Consider the following 19,458-nt stretch of genomic DNA (forward strand, 5'->3'; position numbering starts at 1 on the left):
AGGTGATGTCAAATTCCCCCCCGGACAGGAGTACACAGTTCTTTCAAGTGAGGTTGAATTCCCCTGAGAGATGATGTCAAATTCCTGAATTCCAAACTCCACCGAAAGAGGAGTACACAGTGCTTTTATTGTCCCAGTCCCCACGATTTCTTTGAAGAGTCCGCCCATTTCCACGGAGCTCATTGTCATACACGCCACCCTGTGTTCCTCCATGCCCAGGTGTTCACAGTTGTTGTGCTGGGGGCGAGTTGACCTGCAGCACCTTCAGCCTCTGCAAGTCTTCCTCACCCTGACTTCCTCTTCACCCGGCCTTGCGCGCAAGCGCAGCTTGGTAGGCAATGTGAAGGATGTTTTAGTTCCAGCTTCAGGTGGATAGGGTGGTTTTCTTCGGGGACATTTCATCTCCTTGAGAGCATACTCCTCCACGGCAGCAGGATGTTGAGGCCAGGAAGTGGTAGTGGTGCAGCAGCAATGTCGAGACAAACACAGTCCAACATGATCTCTTACAGTGACACAGGACAAGGAAAAGACTGAGGGACTTGGTGGTAAGAGCAGCCTTCAGGAACCCCAGGACCTGCGACCAGGGGAGAAATATGGAGTAAGGAAGAGTTACCCTTGGAGGAAGTGTGTTAAATTAGAGAACATTTAGACAAACAGGAAATGAACAAGGTCTTGGGGCCTGACAGGATTCACCCATAAGTACTGAGTACCCTAGCTGATTTCATTGTGATGCCACTATTGATTTTTGAAAGGTCTTGGGAATCAGGAGAGATTCCTGAGGTCTGGAAGAAAGAAATGTCAGCCCCATGTCCAAGAAAGGTGAGAAGGTGGATCTGGGGATCAGTCTTTCTGCCATAGCATCCTCCTGACAAACTTTGGTCAGTGGAAACTGGCTGAGTGGCTGAACCCAGAGGGCTGGGGTCATGGGCACAAAGTCCATCTAGAGGCCAGTTGTTAGTGGTGTGCCCCAGGAATCAATAGGGGGTCTAAGAGTGTTTAACTTCTTCATTCTGTGACCTAGATGATGGGACTGAGTGCACCTTCCAGAAGCTTGAGGATGACACAACATTAGGGAGGAGTGCTGCCTGCACCACGTAGTGTCACTGCCATTGAGAGGGACCTGGACAGGCTGGTGAACTGGGCTGAGAGGAACCTCACAGAGGTCGACCAAGAGAAATGCAAAGTCCTCCCCCTGGGGAGGAATAAACCCATGAACCGGTACATGCTGGTGTCTTACTGACTGGAAAGGAGCTTTGTGAGGAAGGACCTTGTGGCCCAGGTGGACAACAAGCTGAACACGAGCCAGCAGTGCATGCTTGTGGCAAAGGCGGCCACCAGCCTCCTGTGCTGCATTAGGAAGAGTGCTGCTGGGGGTGGGGGCAGTTATCCTGCCCCTCCACTCAGCACTGGTGAGACCACTTCTGGAGTGTTGGGGCCAGTTCAAGGCTCCCCAGTACGAGAAAGACATGGACTTGCTGCAGGAAGTCCACCTTAGGGCCAGTGAAGATTATTACGGGACTAGAGCATCTCTCCAGAGTTCCCTGAGAGCTGGGACTGTTGAGCCTGAAGACAAGAAGGCTCAAGGGGGATCTCATCACTGTGCACAAATATTTGAAGGGAGGGTGTAAAGAATCACAGACTGGTTGAGGTTGGAATGGGGCCTCTGGAGATCATCTGGTCCAACCATCCTGCTCAACCAGGGGTACCCAAGCCGGTTACCCAGAACAGTGTCCAGAGAGCTTTTGAATAGCTCCAAGGATGCAGAGCCCAGAACATCCCTGGGTAACCTGTGCCAGTGCTTGGCCACAGTGAAAAAGCATTTCCTGATGTTCCCAGAGAATCCCCTGTGTTCCCTTGTGTGCCCACTGCCTCTGGTCCTGTCGCTGAGCACCACTGAAAAGAGCCTGGCTCCACCTCTGTGCACCCTCCCTTCAGCTGTTTCTAGACTCTAATAAAGTCCCCCCTGAGCCTTCTCTTCTCTGGGCTAAACAGTCCCAGCTCTCTTGACCTTTCCCACATGTGAGGTGCTCCAGTCCCTTCCTCACTCTTGTGTACGTCCCTGTCTCTGTTGTACTGGGAAGCCCAGCACTGGGCCCAAGACTTCCAGCCTAGATCATTCTGTGATTCTGTAACTCCATTCACCACCACTCTTTGGGCCCGGCCATCCAGCCAGTTTTTCACCCAGCAAAGCGTGTGCCCATCCAAGCCTCGAGCAGCCAGTTTTGCCAGGAGAATGCTGTGGGAAACAGTGTCAAAGGCCTTACTAAAGTCAAGGTAAACAACATCCACAGACTTTCCCTCATCCAATAAGCAGGTCGCCCTGTCGTAGAAGGAGATCAGGTTTGTCAAGCAGGACCTGCCTTTCATAAACCCATGCTGACTGGGCCTGATCATCTGGTTGTCCTGCATGTGCTGTGTGATGGTACTCAGGATCAGCTGCTCCATCAGCTTCCCGGGTACCGAAGTCAAGCTGACAGGCCTGTAATTTCCCAGATCATCCTTCCGACCCTTCTTATAGATGGGCGTCACATTGGCCAGTTTCCAATCTGTCGGGACCTCCCCGGTCAGCAAGGACTGCTGGGAAATGATGGAAAGCGTCTTGGCAAGCACCCCAGTATGTCCTATCACTGGATCCCGGGGAGAAGAGAGCAGCACTTCCCATTCAATTTCCCCTCCTCAGAAAGCTGCAGAGAGCAATGGGGTCGCACCTCAGCCTCCTCTTCTCAAAACTAGACAAACCCAGAGTCCTCGGCAGTTCCTCATGCGACATTCCTTCCAGCCCTGTCACCAGCTTTGTTGCCCTCCTCTGGATGCATTTAAGGACCTTCACATCCTTCTCCAGTTGTGAGGCCCAGCAGTGCACACAGTACTCAACGTGACGCCACACCAACACTGAATATCTCTCCATCCTCCCTGGCTCTTCCTTGAAACACAAAGCTATGGGATGGTCCAGACTCCCTCTGGGTGACTTGTTGCTGCACAACACTGCCCTTGGGGTGACAATTCTTTAACTTCATGCACATTCTCAACCTCCCAAGATTCTCATAGTTCCATTCTGTCTTTTTCATGCTGTTTTCCACCACAAAGAAAAGCTCCATCACCTCTGAAACCACCCTTCAAGCACTCTCAGGCTAATCCTTTACTGCCTGCAACCTCCATGCCATTGGGCCAAAGATGCCCATGTCCCTCAGCTGCTACACACAGGTCATGTGCTTGAGGCCCTGAACCCCATCTTTGCAGACCTCTCCTCAGCACTCTCCACCTCCTCCCGACTCCTACAAAATAGGAGCTGCACAGAGGGACACATCTGTGTGTGTAGAGCCACACCAGTGCTGAGTTGAAGGGGAAACTAATTCAGGTTTCTGGGTTGCCACATTCTTCCTAATGTAACCTCCTAGGCAGCTGGCCTTGTTCCTGGGGAGCATGCACCACCGGCTCGTGTGCTGTCCCTCCTTGTGCCCAGGCCCTTCCCTTACGGTCACTGCTCAGCTGGGCAAGTCCTCGCTGGCCCTGATGCATGGGGTTATTCTTCCCTCCAATGCAGGACTGGCCACGTCTCCTTGGAAACATCAAGAGGTTTTTATTGTCCACATCCCTGAGTTTCTCAAGGTGCCCCCGGACTAGAAGCTTCTTTTGGTCAGCTGTTAATGTCTGTGTGCTGATGGCTCACCCTGACTGAGGTGTGTCTCACACAATAACAGTGGGAGGAGTCTCAGGACACTACAGGAAATAAAAGGAGGTACTAGTTCAATTTCTGGCCCAGAGAAAACTTACTGTGACAACCATCTCTAAAACACCAAAGGAGAGTACAAAGCAAGCAAACCAAGAGCCAATAGAGTAAGGGCAAATAAGAGCTGAAGTGTTACACCATGTTACTGTCCTATAAATTTATCCATATAGAATCATAGACAATATGGATCCCTCCAGGAGTTGGTCTTAAATCCTCTGTTTACCCAGGAGCTGACCCACATTCTTCTACCCTCTCCTGCTTACCCCTCAGCTCTCTCCTGACTCAGACACTAAAGGAAGCATACAGAAGTTGTGAGGAAGGTGGATAACCTGGGAGAAAAACCCAAACATTGTCCCAGCATGCAGGGATGAGGTTAGGAAAGCTAAAGCCTAAATGGCATTGAATCTGGCCAGGGATGTCAATGACAACAAGAAGGGATTCAGTAAGTACACAGGTGCAAAAGGAAGACAAGGGAAAATGTGATCCCATATCTCAATGAGACAGGGGACCTGCTTACACACACATGGAAAAGGCTGAGGTACTGAATACCTCCTTTGCCTTCTGTCTTTACTAGCAAGATGGGCCTTCAGGAATCCTGGGTTCCAGAGAGCAGGGGAAAAGGATGGAGCAAGGAAGATGTACCCTTGATTGAAGAGTATCTGGTCAGGGAACACTGACCTGATGGTGAAGTGACCAAACTCTCCATGGACTGGCGATACAGAAGTCCTTGCACCCTGATGGGATGTAGCAATGAGTGCTGAGGGAGCTGGCAGATGTCATTTTACAGCCACCTTCAATGATCTCTGATTACCTGTTTTGACTGGGAGAAGAGCCTGGAGACTGGAGGAAAGCAAATGTTACTGCTGTCTTCAAGAAGGGCAAGAAGGAGGCACCAGGGAACAAAAGGCCAGTCAGCCACACCTTGACTCCTGAGAGAGTGATGGAGCTGCTAATCCTGGAAACCATCTCCAGGCAATTTAAAGACAAGAAAATAATCAGGAGTAGTCAGCATGACTACCTGCTTAGCAACTTGATAAACTTCTCTGATGAAGTGTCTGGCCTGGTAGATGAAGGGAGAGCAGTGGATATTGTCTGCCTGGACTTCAGGAAGGCTTTCAACACTCTCTGCCATGAGAACTTCACAGAGAAGCTGTCGATGTATGGGCAGGATGAGCAGACTGGGTGGTGGGTGGAAAAGGGACTGAATGGCAGGACCCAGAGGGTGGTGATCAGCAGTGCAAAGCCAAGCTGGAGGCCAGCAGATAGCGGTGTGCCCCAGGAATCCATACTGGGTGCTGTCCTGTTTAACATTTTCCTTAATGAGGTGGAAGATGGGGCAGAGGAGGGGTTGATACACCAGAGCATTGGGCTGCCATCCAGAAGGACCTTAACAGTCTGGAGAAAGGGGACAAGAGGAACCTCGTGAAGTTCAGCAAGGGCAAGCACAAAGTCCTGCCCCTGAGGAAGAACAGCCCCATGCACCAGTATACGCTGGGGGCAGCTAACTGGAAAGCAGCTTGGCCGGAAAGGGCCTGGAGGTCCTGGTGGACACCAGGTTGAACCTAAGCCAGTAATGTGCCCTCGGGGCAAAGAGGGTGAATGGAATCCTCGGCTGCACTGGACTAAGTATTGCGGGCAGGCACAGAGACATGATTGGTCCCTTTATGCAGCACTGGCGAGGCCACCCCTGGATTCTGGAGTCCAGTGCTGGGCTTCCCAGTACAACAGAGACAAAGACATACACAAGGGTGAGGAAGGTACTGGAGCACCTCACATGTAAGGAAAGTCTGAGAGAGTTGGGGCTGTTTAGGCCAGAGAAGAGAAGACTCAAGGGGGGGGACTTTATCAGAGTCTAGAAACAGCTGAAGGGAGGGTGCACAGAGGTGGAGCCAGGCTCTTTTCAGTGGTGCTCAGTGACAGGACCAGAGGCAGTGGGCACACAAGGGAACACAGGGGATTCTCTGGGAACATCAGGAAATGCTTTTTCACTGTGGCCAAGCACTGGCACAGGTTACCCAGGGATGTTCTGGGCTCTGCATCCTTGGAGCTATTCAAAAGCTCTCTGGACACTGTTCTGGGTAACCGGCTTGGGTACCCCTGGTTGAGCAGGATGGTTGGACCAGATGATCTCCAGAGGCCCCATTCCAACCTCAACCAGTCTGTGATTCTTTACACCCTCCCTTCAAATATTTGTGCACAGTGATGAGATCCCCCTTGAGCCTTCTTGTCTTCAGGCTCAACAGTCCCAGCTCTCAGGGAACTCTGGAGAGATGCTCTAGTCCCGTAATAATCTTCACTGGCCCTAAGGTGGACTTCCTGCAGCAAGTCCATGTCTTTCTCGTACTGGGGAGCCTTGAACTGGCCCCAACACTCCAGAAGTGGTCTCACCAGTGCTGAGTGGAGGGGCAGGATAACTGCCCCCACCCCCAGCAGCACTCTTCCTAATGCAGCACAGGAGGCTGGTGGCCGCCTTTGCCACAAGCATGCACTGCTGGCTCGTGTTCAGCTTGTTGTCCACCTGGGCCACAAGGTCCTTCCTCACAAAGCTCCTTTCCAGTCAGTAAGACACCAGCATGTACCGGTTCATGGGTTTATTCCTCCCCAGGGGGAGGACTTTGCATTTCTCTTGGTCGACCTCTGTGAGGTTCCTCTCAGCCCAGTTCACCAGCCTGTCCAGGTCCCTCTCAATGGCAGTGACACTACGTGGTGCAGGCAGCACTCCTCCCTAATGTTGTGTCATTCTCAGACTTCTGGAGGGTGCACTCAGTCCCATCGTCTAGGTAACAAAATGATGAAGTTAAACACTCTTCATTGATTCCTGGGGCACACCACTAACAACTGGCCTCTAGATGGACATGACCACAGCTCTCTGAGTTTAGCCACTGATCCTGTCCTAAATGCATGTCCCTTTCCACTTATCTAGACCAAAGTTTGTCAGGAGGATGCTATGGCAGAAGGACTGACTGGCTTCCCGCATCCACCTTCTCACCTTTCTTGGACATGGGGCTGACATTTCTTTCTTCTAGACCTCAGGAATCTCTCGTGATCCCAAAGACCTTTCAAAAAGCAATAGTAGCATTACAATGAAATCAGCTAGGTTCCTTAACCCTCATGGATGAATCCTGTCAGGCTCCAAGGACTTGTTCATGTACAGTTTATCTAAATGTTCTCTAATTTAACACACTTCCTCCAAGGATAAGTCTTCCTTGCTCCATATTTCTCCCCTGGTCGCAGGTCCTGGGGTTCCTGAAGGCTGCTCTTACCACCAAGTCCCTCAGTCCTCTCCTGTGTCACCAGGAACCCTGCCCCACTCAGCAGAGTCCCAGATTTTCCCCAGCCTTCCTTCAGCTGTTCCTGTGCTTCTAGAATCCTTTCTTGCTGTCCCTCACGTACCTTCCCAGCTTCAACTCCAGATGGGTCCTGGATTTCCTAGCTCCATGTCTCAATGCTTGTGATGTTATAATTGCTGTCCTAGAGAAATCTTGATAGCTTGTGCCCTGCTGTGTTTCCCCTCTGGCAGAGATCAAGGGGTTTCAAGTCCCCATGAGGAGCCAAACCTGTGAACACCTGAAGAAGGCCTCATCTGCTTCTTCCCAAACCATCCTGATTACCTATAGCAGATACTCACTACAGTGTAGCCCACGTGGCTCTGCCCACTAATCCATTGTTCCTCAGCTGACACATCACCTCTTCCCAGGCAGAGCTCCATGCATTCCCACTGCTCTCTCATGGGCAGGGCATCCCCTCCTTCGCCTTCTCAGCCTGTCCTTCTACAACGCCAGCATCCATCCATCGCAGCACTGCAGTGGTGTCAGCAATGCCCCACATCTTTGTTATCCAAATGAGACTAGAGCTCTGTCACTGCACACGGACATCTAATTCCTCTTGTTTGCTCTCCACGCTGTGAGAATTACTGTGCAAGCTCTGAAAAGAGGTGTCCAGTCATGCTGATCTCCAAGAAAGGGCAGGAGAGCATTTCCATTATGATGTTCTGTAAGCATAAATATGTGCACATGTTTGAGGTGTGTCCTCCTAAACTCTCTTTTGTTTATTAACATGTCACTTATGATCTCATCATAAGAGACCCTTTCCTTAAAAGCCTGTCCATCAATTCCTCATGTGATTATTGACCATTTTCTCCTTTCATCCACCCTTTAAGTTTAAAGTCTTCTTAATACAATGCCCAGTCTTTTAGCAAGGATAGTTTTGTCCCACTTCATCAGGTGAATCCCATCTCTTCTTTGGGGAGGGTCTCAAGGTCATAGAAACCCATTACTAACACCAGTGGCACAACCAATTGTTTACCTGCAGGGTCTGTTCCCTTCTCAAACCTTTTCCTCTCTCCAGAAGGATTGAGGAGAAGTAAACCTGTGCCCGAATGCCTTTCAACATTGTGTTCAGAGTCATGTAGTGATGCTTGATACTTGCTAGGTCTCCTGGGGCGGTATCAGTGGTGCTTGTGTGGAAGAGTAGCTGGGGTAACATTGATACAAGGAAATGATCACCTGCTTTGCAACTTATTTACTTATAGCAACTTATAATGATTTCTGAATATTGCTTAATAATCCTGCTTGCCCTGACTGTTCTGTGGAACCGAGGACTACTGTGTTCATCAAAACAAAGCAGTTTTCTGTGGAAACTTACGAAGAAGTACTATGTTGGGCAAAAATAAGACACATGTCCTTGGAAAGCAGATGTGTTCTAGCAAGTTTATGCATAGATAACCATATATGGGTGGTAGAAATTAAGAGACTGGTGCTTTTAGATAAGATAGAGGTGGTAAACCAGTGGGAACCACTATTGTTATTCAAGAAATTGGCTAAGAGAATCTGCGCATGCTCCGAGGAAAAGTACAAGGTGAGGAGGACTGTGAGCCTTCCTCCAACAGACCCCCAAAGACACCCCCAGGAGGCAATGCACAGGTGCAAAGAGAACATAAACTGCTGACCCCAGCCTCTAGAACCTAACCCAGCCTCACTCATGCATATGTATGTTTGTGTTATGTAATCAATGAATATGTATATCCACACTCTATGAGTTTTTGGTAAAATGTGCGGTGGGTGTGTAAGCTTTGTGGAGAAATCCCCTTGCACCCTGGCGCTGGAGTAAACATACCTGCTGTATAACTCTATTTGAGTTGTAGAGTCTGTTTTCCGCAAGTCAGTTGGCACCAGATGGGACCCTCTCTGTCTGGCTGCAGGACCGGCTGAGAGTGGGACATTCTAGGTGTGTCCTGAGGCTTCTTTCTTGGAGAAACTCCCTTCCTCTCCCGATCTCAGCAGAGGCAGATAAAGACCATCTATCGGCGGATTAGGTATGTTGGAGAAAGGGGAGACCTGTAAGTCATGAGGAGACGTCCTGTGCGAGGTAAAGAGCCTTTGTGCTCACCCCTGGGGTTGGGGTGTGAGTCCACAAGTGGTGGTGGACCCGTGGGTGGCAGGATGGTTTCGACACTCTGACCACATTGGAACCCTAGGTCGACTTGGGTACTCCTAGTATGGGGGTACGGGAGTGGTGTGGCATTGCCGCCCGCTGGGTCATCATGCTGCCTGTTTGTTCGGGCTCAGTGTTTGAAGTGTCACAAGTGAAATAGCTCCTCTAGCGGGAGGCAGTAATTCTGTGTTAATTGTTGTCTTGAATTTAGGTGCATACTCTGTGGGGAGAGTGCACCCTTATACCATCTGCCTGCGGGGGTATTGTCAGCTTAATCAGGTAGCGTTTTAAGGTAAAGTAGACGAGATGGGAAGCGGCCGGAGTGGGGGAATAGTCAAAAAGAGTCCCCTAGGCTGTATTTTAAAATGCTGGAAGAAGATAGGGGGACCTCCAGGCGCAAGTGTGAATAAAAAGACACTAATCAAATATTGCAGTCAGTGGTGGCCCCTATATAAATTGGATGAGGGGCAAAATGTCCCCTTAATGGGTCCTTGAATTATAACACCCTGCTACAAGTGGTGCTGTTTTAAGGAGGGATGAAGTCTCCTATGCAGACATGTTTTTCACCCCCCGAGACCATCCTGAATATCAAACAGGCTGTGGCCTGGCACCTCCACAAGATCCACTAGTGCTGGCACTGGAAAAAGAAAATAAGAAGGAAGGGAAAGAGAAAGGGGACGCAATAAAGGATTTACCAGAGTACTATAAACCACTGGTAGGAAGCTGGCAGGAGGAGAGTGAAAGTTTGGAGGAGCCAGAGCCAGGCTCCCCGTCTCACAGCCCCATATGGGAGACAAGATGGGAGAAGCAAGCAGTGGTGCTGGCTCCTCTGAGAGAGGCCGTAGGGCTGGATGGGGGGGGGCTGTCAGAATAACAGTCCCGTTGACTTCCTTTGATCTTGCAGCTTGGGCAGAGAGTAAGAGGGAGCTGCTACTGGAAACACCTTGGGAGGAGGAATTCAGGCACCTCCCTGCCATCCCCTACAGTGCAGACACCTACTCCAAAGGAACCCCCTGGTCTCCTCTCCCACCCAGCAGAGCCCGACCCTCTGTCCCTGTCTTGCCTCCTCACAGCAGTGCTGTGGCATTTCTCCATATTTCCCCTTCTGCCTCTGCTCCCCGTGTTGGTATGACCGGAATTTCTGGGATGGGGTGGGGTTCAGCTGTGAGCAATACCTGTGGGGACTGCCATGGAGATGTTTCCATGGGAGTGAAATGTTCAAGTGCCCTTGTAATCTGCAGGCTCAGGGTGATACAAATGAGCCAGTTCACCCTTCAGGACACCCCATCTTTAGGACATTTCACTCTTTCCCAGTGGGGTCCTGCTGGGCTGCAACCTGTCCTCCAGAAGGACACAGCTCTCCCAGGGCATCTCTGTTTTATCCAGCAGCTCCATAAGAAACTGAATAGAGAGAAATGAGAAATCTGTCCTAACTTATTGATGCTTTTTCCTCTGTGAACAGGCCCCAATTCTGACAGTGAACAAATGCCCAATGGCAGCTCCATCACTGAGTTCCTCCTCCTGCCATTTGCAGACACACAGGAGCTGCAGCTCTTGCACTTCTGGCTCTTCCTGGGCACCTCCCTGGCTGCCCTCCTGGGCAACAGCCTCATCATCACTGTCATCGCCTGTGACCACCACCTGCACATCCCCATGTACTTCTTCCTCCTCAACCTCTCCGTCCTCAACCTGGGCTCCATCTCCACCACTCTCCCCAAAGCCATGCACAATTCCCTCTGGGACACGAGGGACATCTCCTACTCGGGATGTGCTGCCCAGGTCTTTATGTTTGTCTTTTTGATCTCAGCAGAGTTTTCTCTCCTCACCATCATGTCCTATGACTGCTACGTTGTCATCTGCAAACCCCTGCACTACGGGACCCTCCTGGGCAGCAGATCTTGTGTCCACATGGCAGCAGCTTCCTTGGGCACTAAGTTTCTCTGGGCTGTGCTTCACATGGCCAACACATTTTCACTACGATTCTGCCAAGGCAATGTCCTGGACCATTTCTTCTGTGAAATTCCCCAGATCCTCAAGCTCTCCTGCTCACATTCCTATTCAGCGAAGTTGGGCTTATTGTGGTTGGTGTCTGTTTAGTTTTTGGATGTTTTGTTTTCATTGTGGTGTCCTATGTGCAGATCTTCAGGGCCGTGCTGAGGATCCCCTCTGAGCAGGGACGGCACAAAGCCTTTTCCATGTGCCTCCCTCACCTGGCCGTGGTCTCCCTCTTTATCAGCACTGGCATGGTTGCCCACCTGAAGCCCCCCTCCATCTCCTCCCCATCCCTGGACCTGGTGGTGTCATCTCTCTACTCGGTGGTACCCCCAGCAATAAACCCTCTCATCTACAACATGAGGAACAAGGAGTTTAAAGAGACACTGAAGAAGCGGATTCAATCAGCTGTTTCTCAGCACCGTTAACCTGCCCGTGTCTCTTCAGAAGTGATTTCACATTCATCTTGGGAACCTCCTGTGCTTTGGGCATTTTATCTGCGATAACCATGTTTGTCCATGTCTGCACCCACTCCACTTCCCCAGGGGAATGAACCAGCCTGTCTGATCCAGAGGTCTGTTCTCGTGTGTCTGGCACGATGGCACAGCTGGCGTCATATGTGGCATCTCTGTAATAAAAGGGGATTTCCACGATGTCTGGAGGTTGGGCTCTTCTTCCAAAGCTGAGGTCAGGCTGAAGAAATTGCCCTCACAAGGCCGAGCTGCTGTGCTTGTGTTCTCCATGGCAGGAGGGTTGGGGCTATGTGTATAGGGAATGGGCCTGGGCTGAGCCTTCCCCCGTGGTGCCCAGTTCCCCTGGAGATGGTGAATGATCACAGGGATCTGCCTGGGACTGTCACCCCATGGCTTTCAGGCACCACAGCCCAATTGCTCTACAGAGCAGCACCACCAGCTCAAGGCCCTGTGGAGAGCACAAGGAGGTGGTAGGAGTGACAGGTCACATCAGCATGGAAATATTTCACTGGTGAAAGCTTGTCTGTGGGCAGCGACATCCCCCTAGAAGAGCAAAGGAGCAGCGCTGTGCTTCCAGGGGGTAAGAAATAACCAAGAGAAACCTATTTCTGCATGCACTAGCTCGGAGGTCCTGTCCCTCACACAGCTTGTGGCTCTTCCTGGGACTGTGGAATGTGGGGTGTGCAAGGCTGAGTGGAGGACAAAAATGGTGCAACAAATTCCAGCTTCCTCATGGGGTTGCAGGGATGCAGTGAGGCCCAACTGCCATGAGGACAACATGTCTTCTCTTCTGTCCCAGAGACAACTGCCATAGTCAAGATGACAAAGACCTGGGTTCTGTGGGCAACTTCCAGCCTTGCCAGCGCTCTTGGCCATCCCCACCACAGGCTGTTCTACCCTGTCCCACTCCTGCCCCTCTCTCCCTGCAGGCTGTAGCACCCATCTCCCTTCCCCGCCTTGCTCCCACCCCAGCATTTCCCAACCTTCAGTGATGTTTCCCATTACCAAGGAAAGCTCTACCACCTCAGAAACCACCCTTCCAGCACAGAACCCAACCCAAAGGCCTTCCTGTGGCCTTTTACCTGACCAGAGAGCAGGAACCTCACCAGGATCTTCTAAACCACATGACCGCTGTGGCCTTTCAGCTTCTCGGATGGATGTGACCAAGCCATGTGCCTGCTGCTGTCCCACATGTGCTCAGGTGGAATGGACATGACAACCCATGTCCAAGCCCTTCTTGTGGGTAAGGCCTATGGGTACTTTGGCAGAGGCACTTTCCCAGCCGTGTGCCTGCTGCTGGCCTGTCACCTCCAGAGACAGAACTGACCTCATGGTCCCCTCCACAGCCACATGCTTCCTACTGAATTGTGAGTTTCGGAGACACAACGGACCTCATAATACCATACGCATCCATCTCCCTCCTCATGGCCCAGGACCTGAGCAGATCAAAGTCTGCTTCTTTATTAACATCTATCGGATACATTTCCTGGTAATGATTTGAACTGAGAAACATTCTTTTTTTATTTCCTTCTTCCTCAGCCTATTCTGTCATGAAAACCTCGACAACGGAAAGACTCTTTGAATCATAGAGTAACTCAGGTGCGAAGAGAGCCCTGAAAAACCTCTTGTCCAACTTTCAAGTAGAAGGCAGGGTGAACCAGGTGAGGTTGTTCAAGGCCTCTGTCCAGCTTTGCATCACCCACAAAGGAGCTGAAAGTGTGCTCTGTCACATCACACAGAGGGATAGCAAAGATGTTCAATGCGTTGGCCCAGGTGCAGAGGGATGCCACTAGTGACCGGCTGCACGCAGGACTTTGTACCACTGATGACATTTGGGTTGATCACCCAGCCAACTTCCCACCCACTGTAACATCCACTTCTTCAGCCCAGGTAGCACCAACTTGGTTATAAGGACTCCATGGAAGACCATGTCAAAGGCCTTGCAAAATTCCATGTGTACAACGTGCCCTTCTTTCCCCTGCCTGTTTTGGTCCAGCAATCCCTTTCTTGTCCTTCAGCTACCTGGAGATGACTGCTAGACATACCCTACCACCTTCCCAGGAATGGAGATAGCTGACCAGCCTGTAATTATCCCAATTCTCATTCCTGCCCTTCTTGAAGATGGGTTTGATGTCTGCCTTTTCCAGAACTTGTCTGATTACTCTGGCACTGTTGAGGGCACAGTGCAGAATCACAGGCGAGGGTGATGTAGTGAACAGGAGCACTTGCAATGAGCCTGTCCAAGGCAGCTGAGATGAGTCTCACTGGGAGAGTGGGGGTTGTTCCTGGAGTCACACGCAGAAGTGTCAGTGCTCTGTCAGGTGCCCACATCTCAGCTGGCTCCATGCACTTGTCTTACACACAGGGGTGTTCAGAGACACGAGTCCTTCCCTTGCACATTCAGAAGTAGTGCATTGCAGGAGTCATATTGTCTCTCTGGCCTCCTGCTGCCACTGCCAGAGGCTGGGAAGCCCCTCATCCCTGTGGTAATCACTCTGCTCTGCACTCGTGTGAGATGCCCCACGGCATGAGGAATCGACTCAGGGACCTCGGTTCAAGGAAACAGCTCCCGGTGCTGCATTCAGGTTTTTTTCCAGGTAACATTACTGTCAATGTGAAGTGACCTCATGACACTGTTTGTCCCACACACCTTCATGGCATCCCCAGAAATAGCTGATGGCATTTGCCCTCTCTCACATCGCAGACATGACGTGCAGGCTTACACCTCCTCTGTACAATGCAAGCATGAACTTCTGACCTGCTCATTTGGTGTCCCTCATGGAGGGAGAGAGAACCTCCCCAGTTTGGGGTGAGAGGCCAGTGCTGCAAATGGTAGTTGGAGGTACTAGTCTGTGATGATTGCCCTGGGGCAGTGTCATGGTTTAACCCCAGCCAGCATCTGAGCCCCACACAGCCACTCACTCACTCCCCTGGTTGCAATGGGGGAGAGAATCAGAAGCATAAAGGTGAGAAAACTCATGGGTTGAGATAAAGACAGTTTAATAGGTAAAGAAAAAGCCACACATGTAAGCAAGGGAAAACATGGAATTCATTCACTTCTTCCCATTTGCAGGCAGGGCTTCAGCCATCTCCAGAACATCAGGGCTCCATCACATGTAACGGTGACTTGGGAAGACAAACACCATAACTCTGAATGTCCCCACGTTAGTCCTTCTTCCTCTACCTTTATATAACTGAGCATGATGTCATAAGGTATAAAATATCCCTTTGGTCACTCGGTGTCAGCTGTCCCAGCTGTGTCCCCTCCCAGCTCCTTGTGCACCCCCAGCCTGCTCACTGGTGGGGTGGGGTGAGGAGCAGAACAGGCCTTGACTCTGTGTAAGGCCTGCTCAGCAATAATGAAAACAGCCCTGTGTTATCAACACTGTTTATAGCACAAATCCAAACCACAGCCCCATACCAGCTACTAGGAAGAAAATTAACTCTATCTCAGCCAAATCAACACAGGCAGCTTCCCCAGTGTGTCCAGAGAACACAGGCACAGACCAGACCCTGGACCTTCAAGTCTCTCCCAGGAGGCCTGGCTGTGTGAGGACACTGCTGCGTGCTCCACCCTGCAAATCACACTGTTCACCTGTTCACTGGTGTATTCATCTGTGGGCCACTTTCATGGGCATATTCTTGAGATCAGGTTTGGAAGAAGAACTCAGCCTTCAGGCACTGCCCTGAGGAGATCCTCTTTCATGATGGAACCACTCTTACGGAGGCCGGCTCTGTCACAGAAGTGCCCATTGCCTGTCCCTGCCTGCAGTCACAGGACTGTCACACAGCAGAAGTGTGACCAAGCTGCCAGAGCACTCAGGCCTTACACCAAACTGAAGGGGTGAGAAAGAGAGTGTGGAAGTGAAAACAGACCATCTCTGGAAGACCATGTATTCCCTGGCAGGGCTGCCATGATGGGACTTTCTTCCCCTCTACCTCTACAAACAGGAATTTTACTTGCAGGTCTAGAAAGTCTTAGAGGAAGGATCTCAGAAGAAGGAAAAGTCACTGCAGGCACTGTATTATTTTAAAACACACAGAGATCATGGCTCCTCATTTACCCAGACAATCAGTCGGAAAAGAAATCCAGACAGTGAATTGGAAAGGGATGACAACATCATTACAAGTAAAATACCAGGACCAACAAAAAGAGAAAAAGCAGGCAGGCTGGGCCTGTAATGAGTTATATTATAACTGCTGTTCAGCAGAAGATGAGCAGTTTATTGCTTCAGAATTAACATCTAGTTATCAGTTTCATTAGGGCATCCTTGAGCCCCTGGTTCCTCATGCTGTAGATGAGGGGATTCACCGCTGGAGGCACCACTGAGTACAGAAATGACGCCACCAGGTCCAAGAATGGGGAGGAGATGGAGGGGGGCTTCAGGTAGGCAAAGAATGAAGTGCTGACAAACAGGGAGACCACGGCCAGGTGAGGGAGGCACATGGAAAAGGCTTTGTGCCGTCCCTGCTCAGAGGGGATCCTCAGCACGGCCCTGAAGATCTGCACATAAGACACCACAATGAAAACAAAACACCCAAAAACTAAACAGGCACTAACCACAAGAAGCCCAACTTCCCTGAGGTAGGAGTGTGAGCAGGAGAGCTTGAGGATCTGGGGGATTTCACAGAAGAACTGGTCCACAGCATTGCCTTGGCAGAGTGGTAGTGAAAATGTGTTGGCTGTGTGCAGGAGAGAATTGAGCAACGCACTGCCCCAGGCAGCTGCTGCCATGTGGACACAAGCTCTGCTGCTCAGGAGGGTCCCGTAGTGCAGGGGTTTGCAGATGGCAACATGGCGGTCGTAGGACATGATGGTGAGGAGACAATACTCTTCTGAAATGAAAAAGGAAAACAGAAAGAGCTGGACAGCACATGCATAATAGGATATGTCCCTCGTGTCCCAGAGGGAATTGTGCATGGCTTTGGGGAGAGTGGTGGAGATGGAGCCCAGGTCAAGGAGGGAGAGATTGAGGAGGAAGAAGTACATGGGGGTGTGCAGGTGGTGGTCACAGGCTATGGTGGTGATGATGAGGCCATTGCCCAGGAGGGCAGCCAGGTAGATGCCCAGGAAGAGCCAGAAGTGCAAGAGCTGCAGCTCCCGTCTGTCTGCGAATGTCAGGAGGAGAAATTCAGTTACGATGCTTCTGTTGGACATTTGCTTCCTCTGGGCATGGGGCCTGTTCAAGGAGAAAAATGCAGTTCAGGGTTAGGACTGACTTTATTGTGCAGAACTTGCTCCAATTCTGACAGAACCTCCACTTCTTCCAACTTCTGTCCTTCCAGAAAGACCTTCATGCAGCTCCTGGGCTGGAGCTCTGGTGTTTGCTGGCTGAGGGGGCAGTGGGGAGCAAGGGATTCTGCTGTGGGCTCTGCAGGAGTCAGTTCTGCTGTGCCCCAACAGGCAGAGAGGAACCCGCAGTGATCACTGCTTAACTCCACTCCTGAAATCCAAGAGATTTCAGCCTTGTCCCTCCCAGTGCCCCCAGCTGCAGAGCAGAGCTGTGGGGCTTTGCTCTTCTTGCTTTTGCTCCTGTTGCCCTGTCCTACCTGAGGAGTGCGTTCTGAAGGCAGACAGCCTGGACATTTCTGCTGCGCTACAAGTGCTCCATGGAGAGTCCAAGGGTGCAAACGGACAGAGCCTTAGTGCAGTGAGGAGAGCCAGGCTGTCCATCAGACTTGCACTCAGCTGCCCTGGGCTTGCCACCTCTTGAATCTGGAAGAGGATCACACCCAGCTGTTCCCCTCACAGGAAATTGAATGCTGCTGAGACATCCAGTTGAAAACTCCCCTCCCCAGTAAAGATCTCTGAGCTTTTTGATTCCTTGAGGATGGAGTGTCCTGCAAAATGATCCAGCTTTATCCCCAGCCCATGGGCAGCATTGCCCAGAGACCCAGAGGCTAGAAGGGGCTTGGGCACCTTGCTGCCATGGACACATCTGCATGGCAGGACCTGCAGGGCCAGTTGCTGAGCTGCAGCTGAAAACCCCATCCCCAGAGAGCCTGAAAACAGGAGCAGCAGCAGCAGGGGCAGGTGGAGAACCAAGGAGCAATGCCCCAATGCTTCTGCCAAGGGAGGCAAGGCCAGGGAGGGACAGATAGGCACTCGGGAGAGTTTCCTCTGCTGCAGCTCTGGCTGTAGACAAGGCAGCTCCTGTTGCGTGGAGGGCAGAGGCTATGCTGTGTGGGGGAGGAGACCAGGGGTGCTTGTTAGGTAAAAATCACCTTCACTGAAGGGCTAATAAGGCAGTGCCCAAATATGACCCCTGCCCAGCCTGTGCTGTCAGCCTGTTCCATTCCCTGCCTGGAGCTGTTCCTCTTTCTCCTTATCTCCTCCCTGCCAGTGATCACAGCCCCCATCCCACCCGCTGTGTGCTCAGCTCTGCCCTGCAGACCCCTCCTGGCAGCAGGGACCTGCACAGGGGCATCTCTGTGTGTGCAAGTCTAAGGAGCAGGTCAGGAAAACACTGACAAAATGATTGAGCTTTCTGCAGGCAAATAAATGCTTGAAGGAATTTATCAAGTTTCTGAAATACCTACTGCTCTGTCAGGGTAATGCTATGGGAGTGTCCTTGTGTTGTCCAATGCTGAAAGCTGCATTATTACACCCCACAACCACAGGAGGAAACTGAAAGCACAGACTTCAGAAAGCACCTTTCCATCCAGGTAGCCCCTGCCTTCATGTGCTTCTTGAAAACTTTCCTCTGCCAATGTCCTGGGGGTGATCTGGAGCTGTGAGCAGCCCTGACTCACGCAGCACCCTCTCCACAGCAGAAGGACCCTGCCCTGCTGGGGGTCTCTCCTTCCCACCACAGCTTCTCCCCACAGTGCCGTGGGCAGCTCCCCGGGCAGGCTGAGTGCTGACCCTGGCAGGCAGCAGAGTCCCTGCCCCAGCACACAGCCCCTGGGCTGCAGGGACCCTGCTCTGAAGGACAACCCTGGGCACCCCTGGCTGCACCCGCAACTGCACACCCCTGCAGCCGTCCCCGGGAGAAGACAGCTGCCATGGCCTGTCCCTCTGACAGTGCAGCAGGGAAGTCCTGCTCTGGAGCACGTCCTCCTCCTCTAGACAGAAGGGAGATTCTTGGCGGCTGTGCCGGCTTCACTAGAACCCACCACCAACTGCAGCTGCATTGTCCTGCTCCCAGAGACTTACTGTGTCAAGGGCTGTGGAGATTTCTCCTCCAGTGAGCTCTCAGCATCCTCCCACTCTTGTCTGCCTTTCCCCTCTCTGTGCCCGGCTCCTCTGCCCTTGGTGCCTGCAGGCAGTGCCCTCAGCCCTGCTGCGCTTTGCAGAGGAGCTGCTCCTGGGCAGAGCTGTGTCTCTGCAGTGCTGCCCACTTGCCCTGAGCTCCCTCCGTCCCAGGACCGCATCCCAGCTCCGCAGTAGAGGACCAGCCCAAGGCATTTTAATGACACCTCAGGTGGGTTTGGTGCTGAGTTCATGAACCCCACACACTGAGATGCTGCTGAAGAAGTCTCTGAGAAAGTCAGATTCAAACTCCAAAATTTCTTGTGGCTTTAATGGGTCCCACTGAGGGACACTGTTGACAAAGCCTCCCCAGGCTCCACTTAGAGCAGAAATGTGGAGGCAGTGATGGCAGGTAGGGAAAAGCAAAGGAAAGGTGGCTCTGATGCTGAGGAAACCTGCATGTGTTTCATGAAGGCAAAGGGCCAAGCCCTGTCCTCATTAAGCAAAGGGCCAAGCCGTGACCGCCAGCCCCTGGAAAGGGAGATCCTGTCCCTCACACATTGCTCAGGGCTTTTCCTGGGGCAGTGGGCGATGGAGATGTGCACCTGCCAGGCTCCTGAGTAGGGACAAGGGGTCAA

At 51.6% G+C, this 19,458-nt stretch overlaps 1 protein-coding gene and 1 long non-coding RNA gene across 2 annotated transcripts in view; one reads left to right on the plus strand and one right to left on the minus strand.

Annotated features, from left to right (window-relative positions):
* Positions 1-19,458, plus strand: part of LOC141937094 (uncharacterized) — a 786,032-nt gene that overhangs the window by 634,453 nt on the left and 132,121 nt on the right. The window lies entirely within an intron of this gene.
* On the minus strand, positions 15,866-16,786 carry LOC141937078 (olfactory receptor 14A16-like). The gene has a single exon (XM_074854480.1). The coding sequence runs from the start codon at positions 16,784-16,786 to the stop codon at positions 15,866-15,868; it is 921 nt and encodes a 306-aa protein (XP_074710581.1).

This window comes from Strix uralensis, chromosome 37 (genome assembly GCF_047716275.1).
Source record: "Strix uralensis isolate ZFMK-TIS-50842 chromosome 37, bStrUra1, whole genome shotgun sequence".
Classification (NCBI taxonomy): domain Eukaryota; kingdom Metazoa; phylum Chordata; class Aves; order Strigiformes; family Strigidae; genus Strix; species Strix uralensis.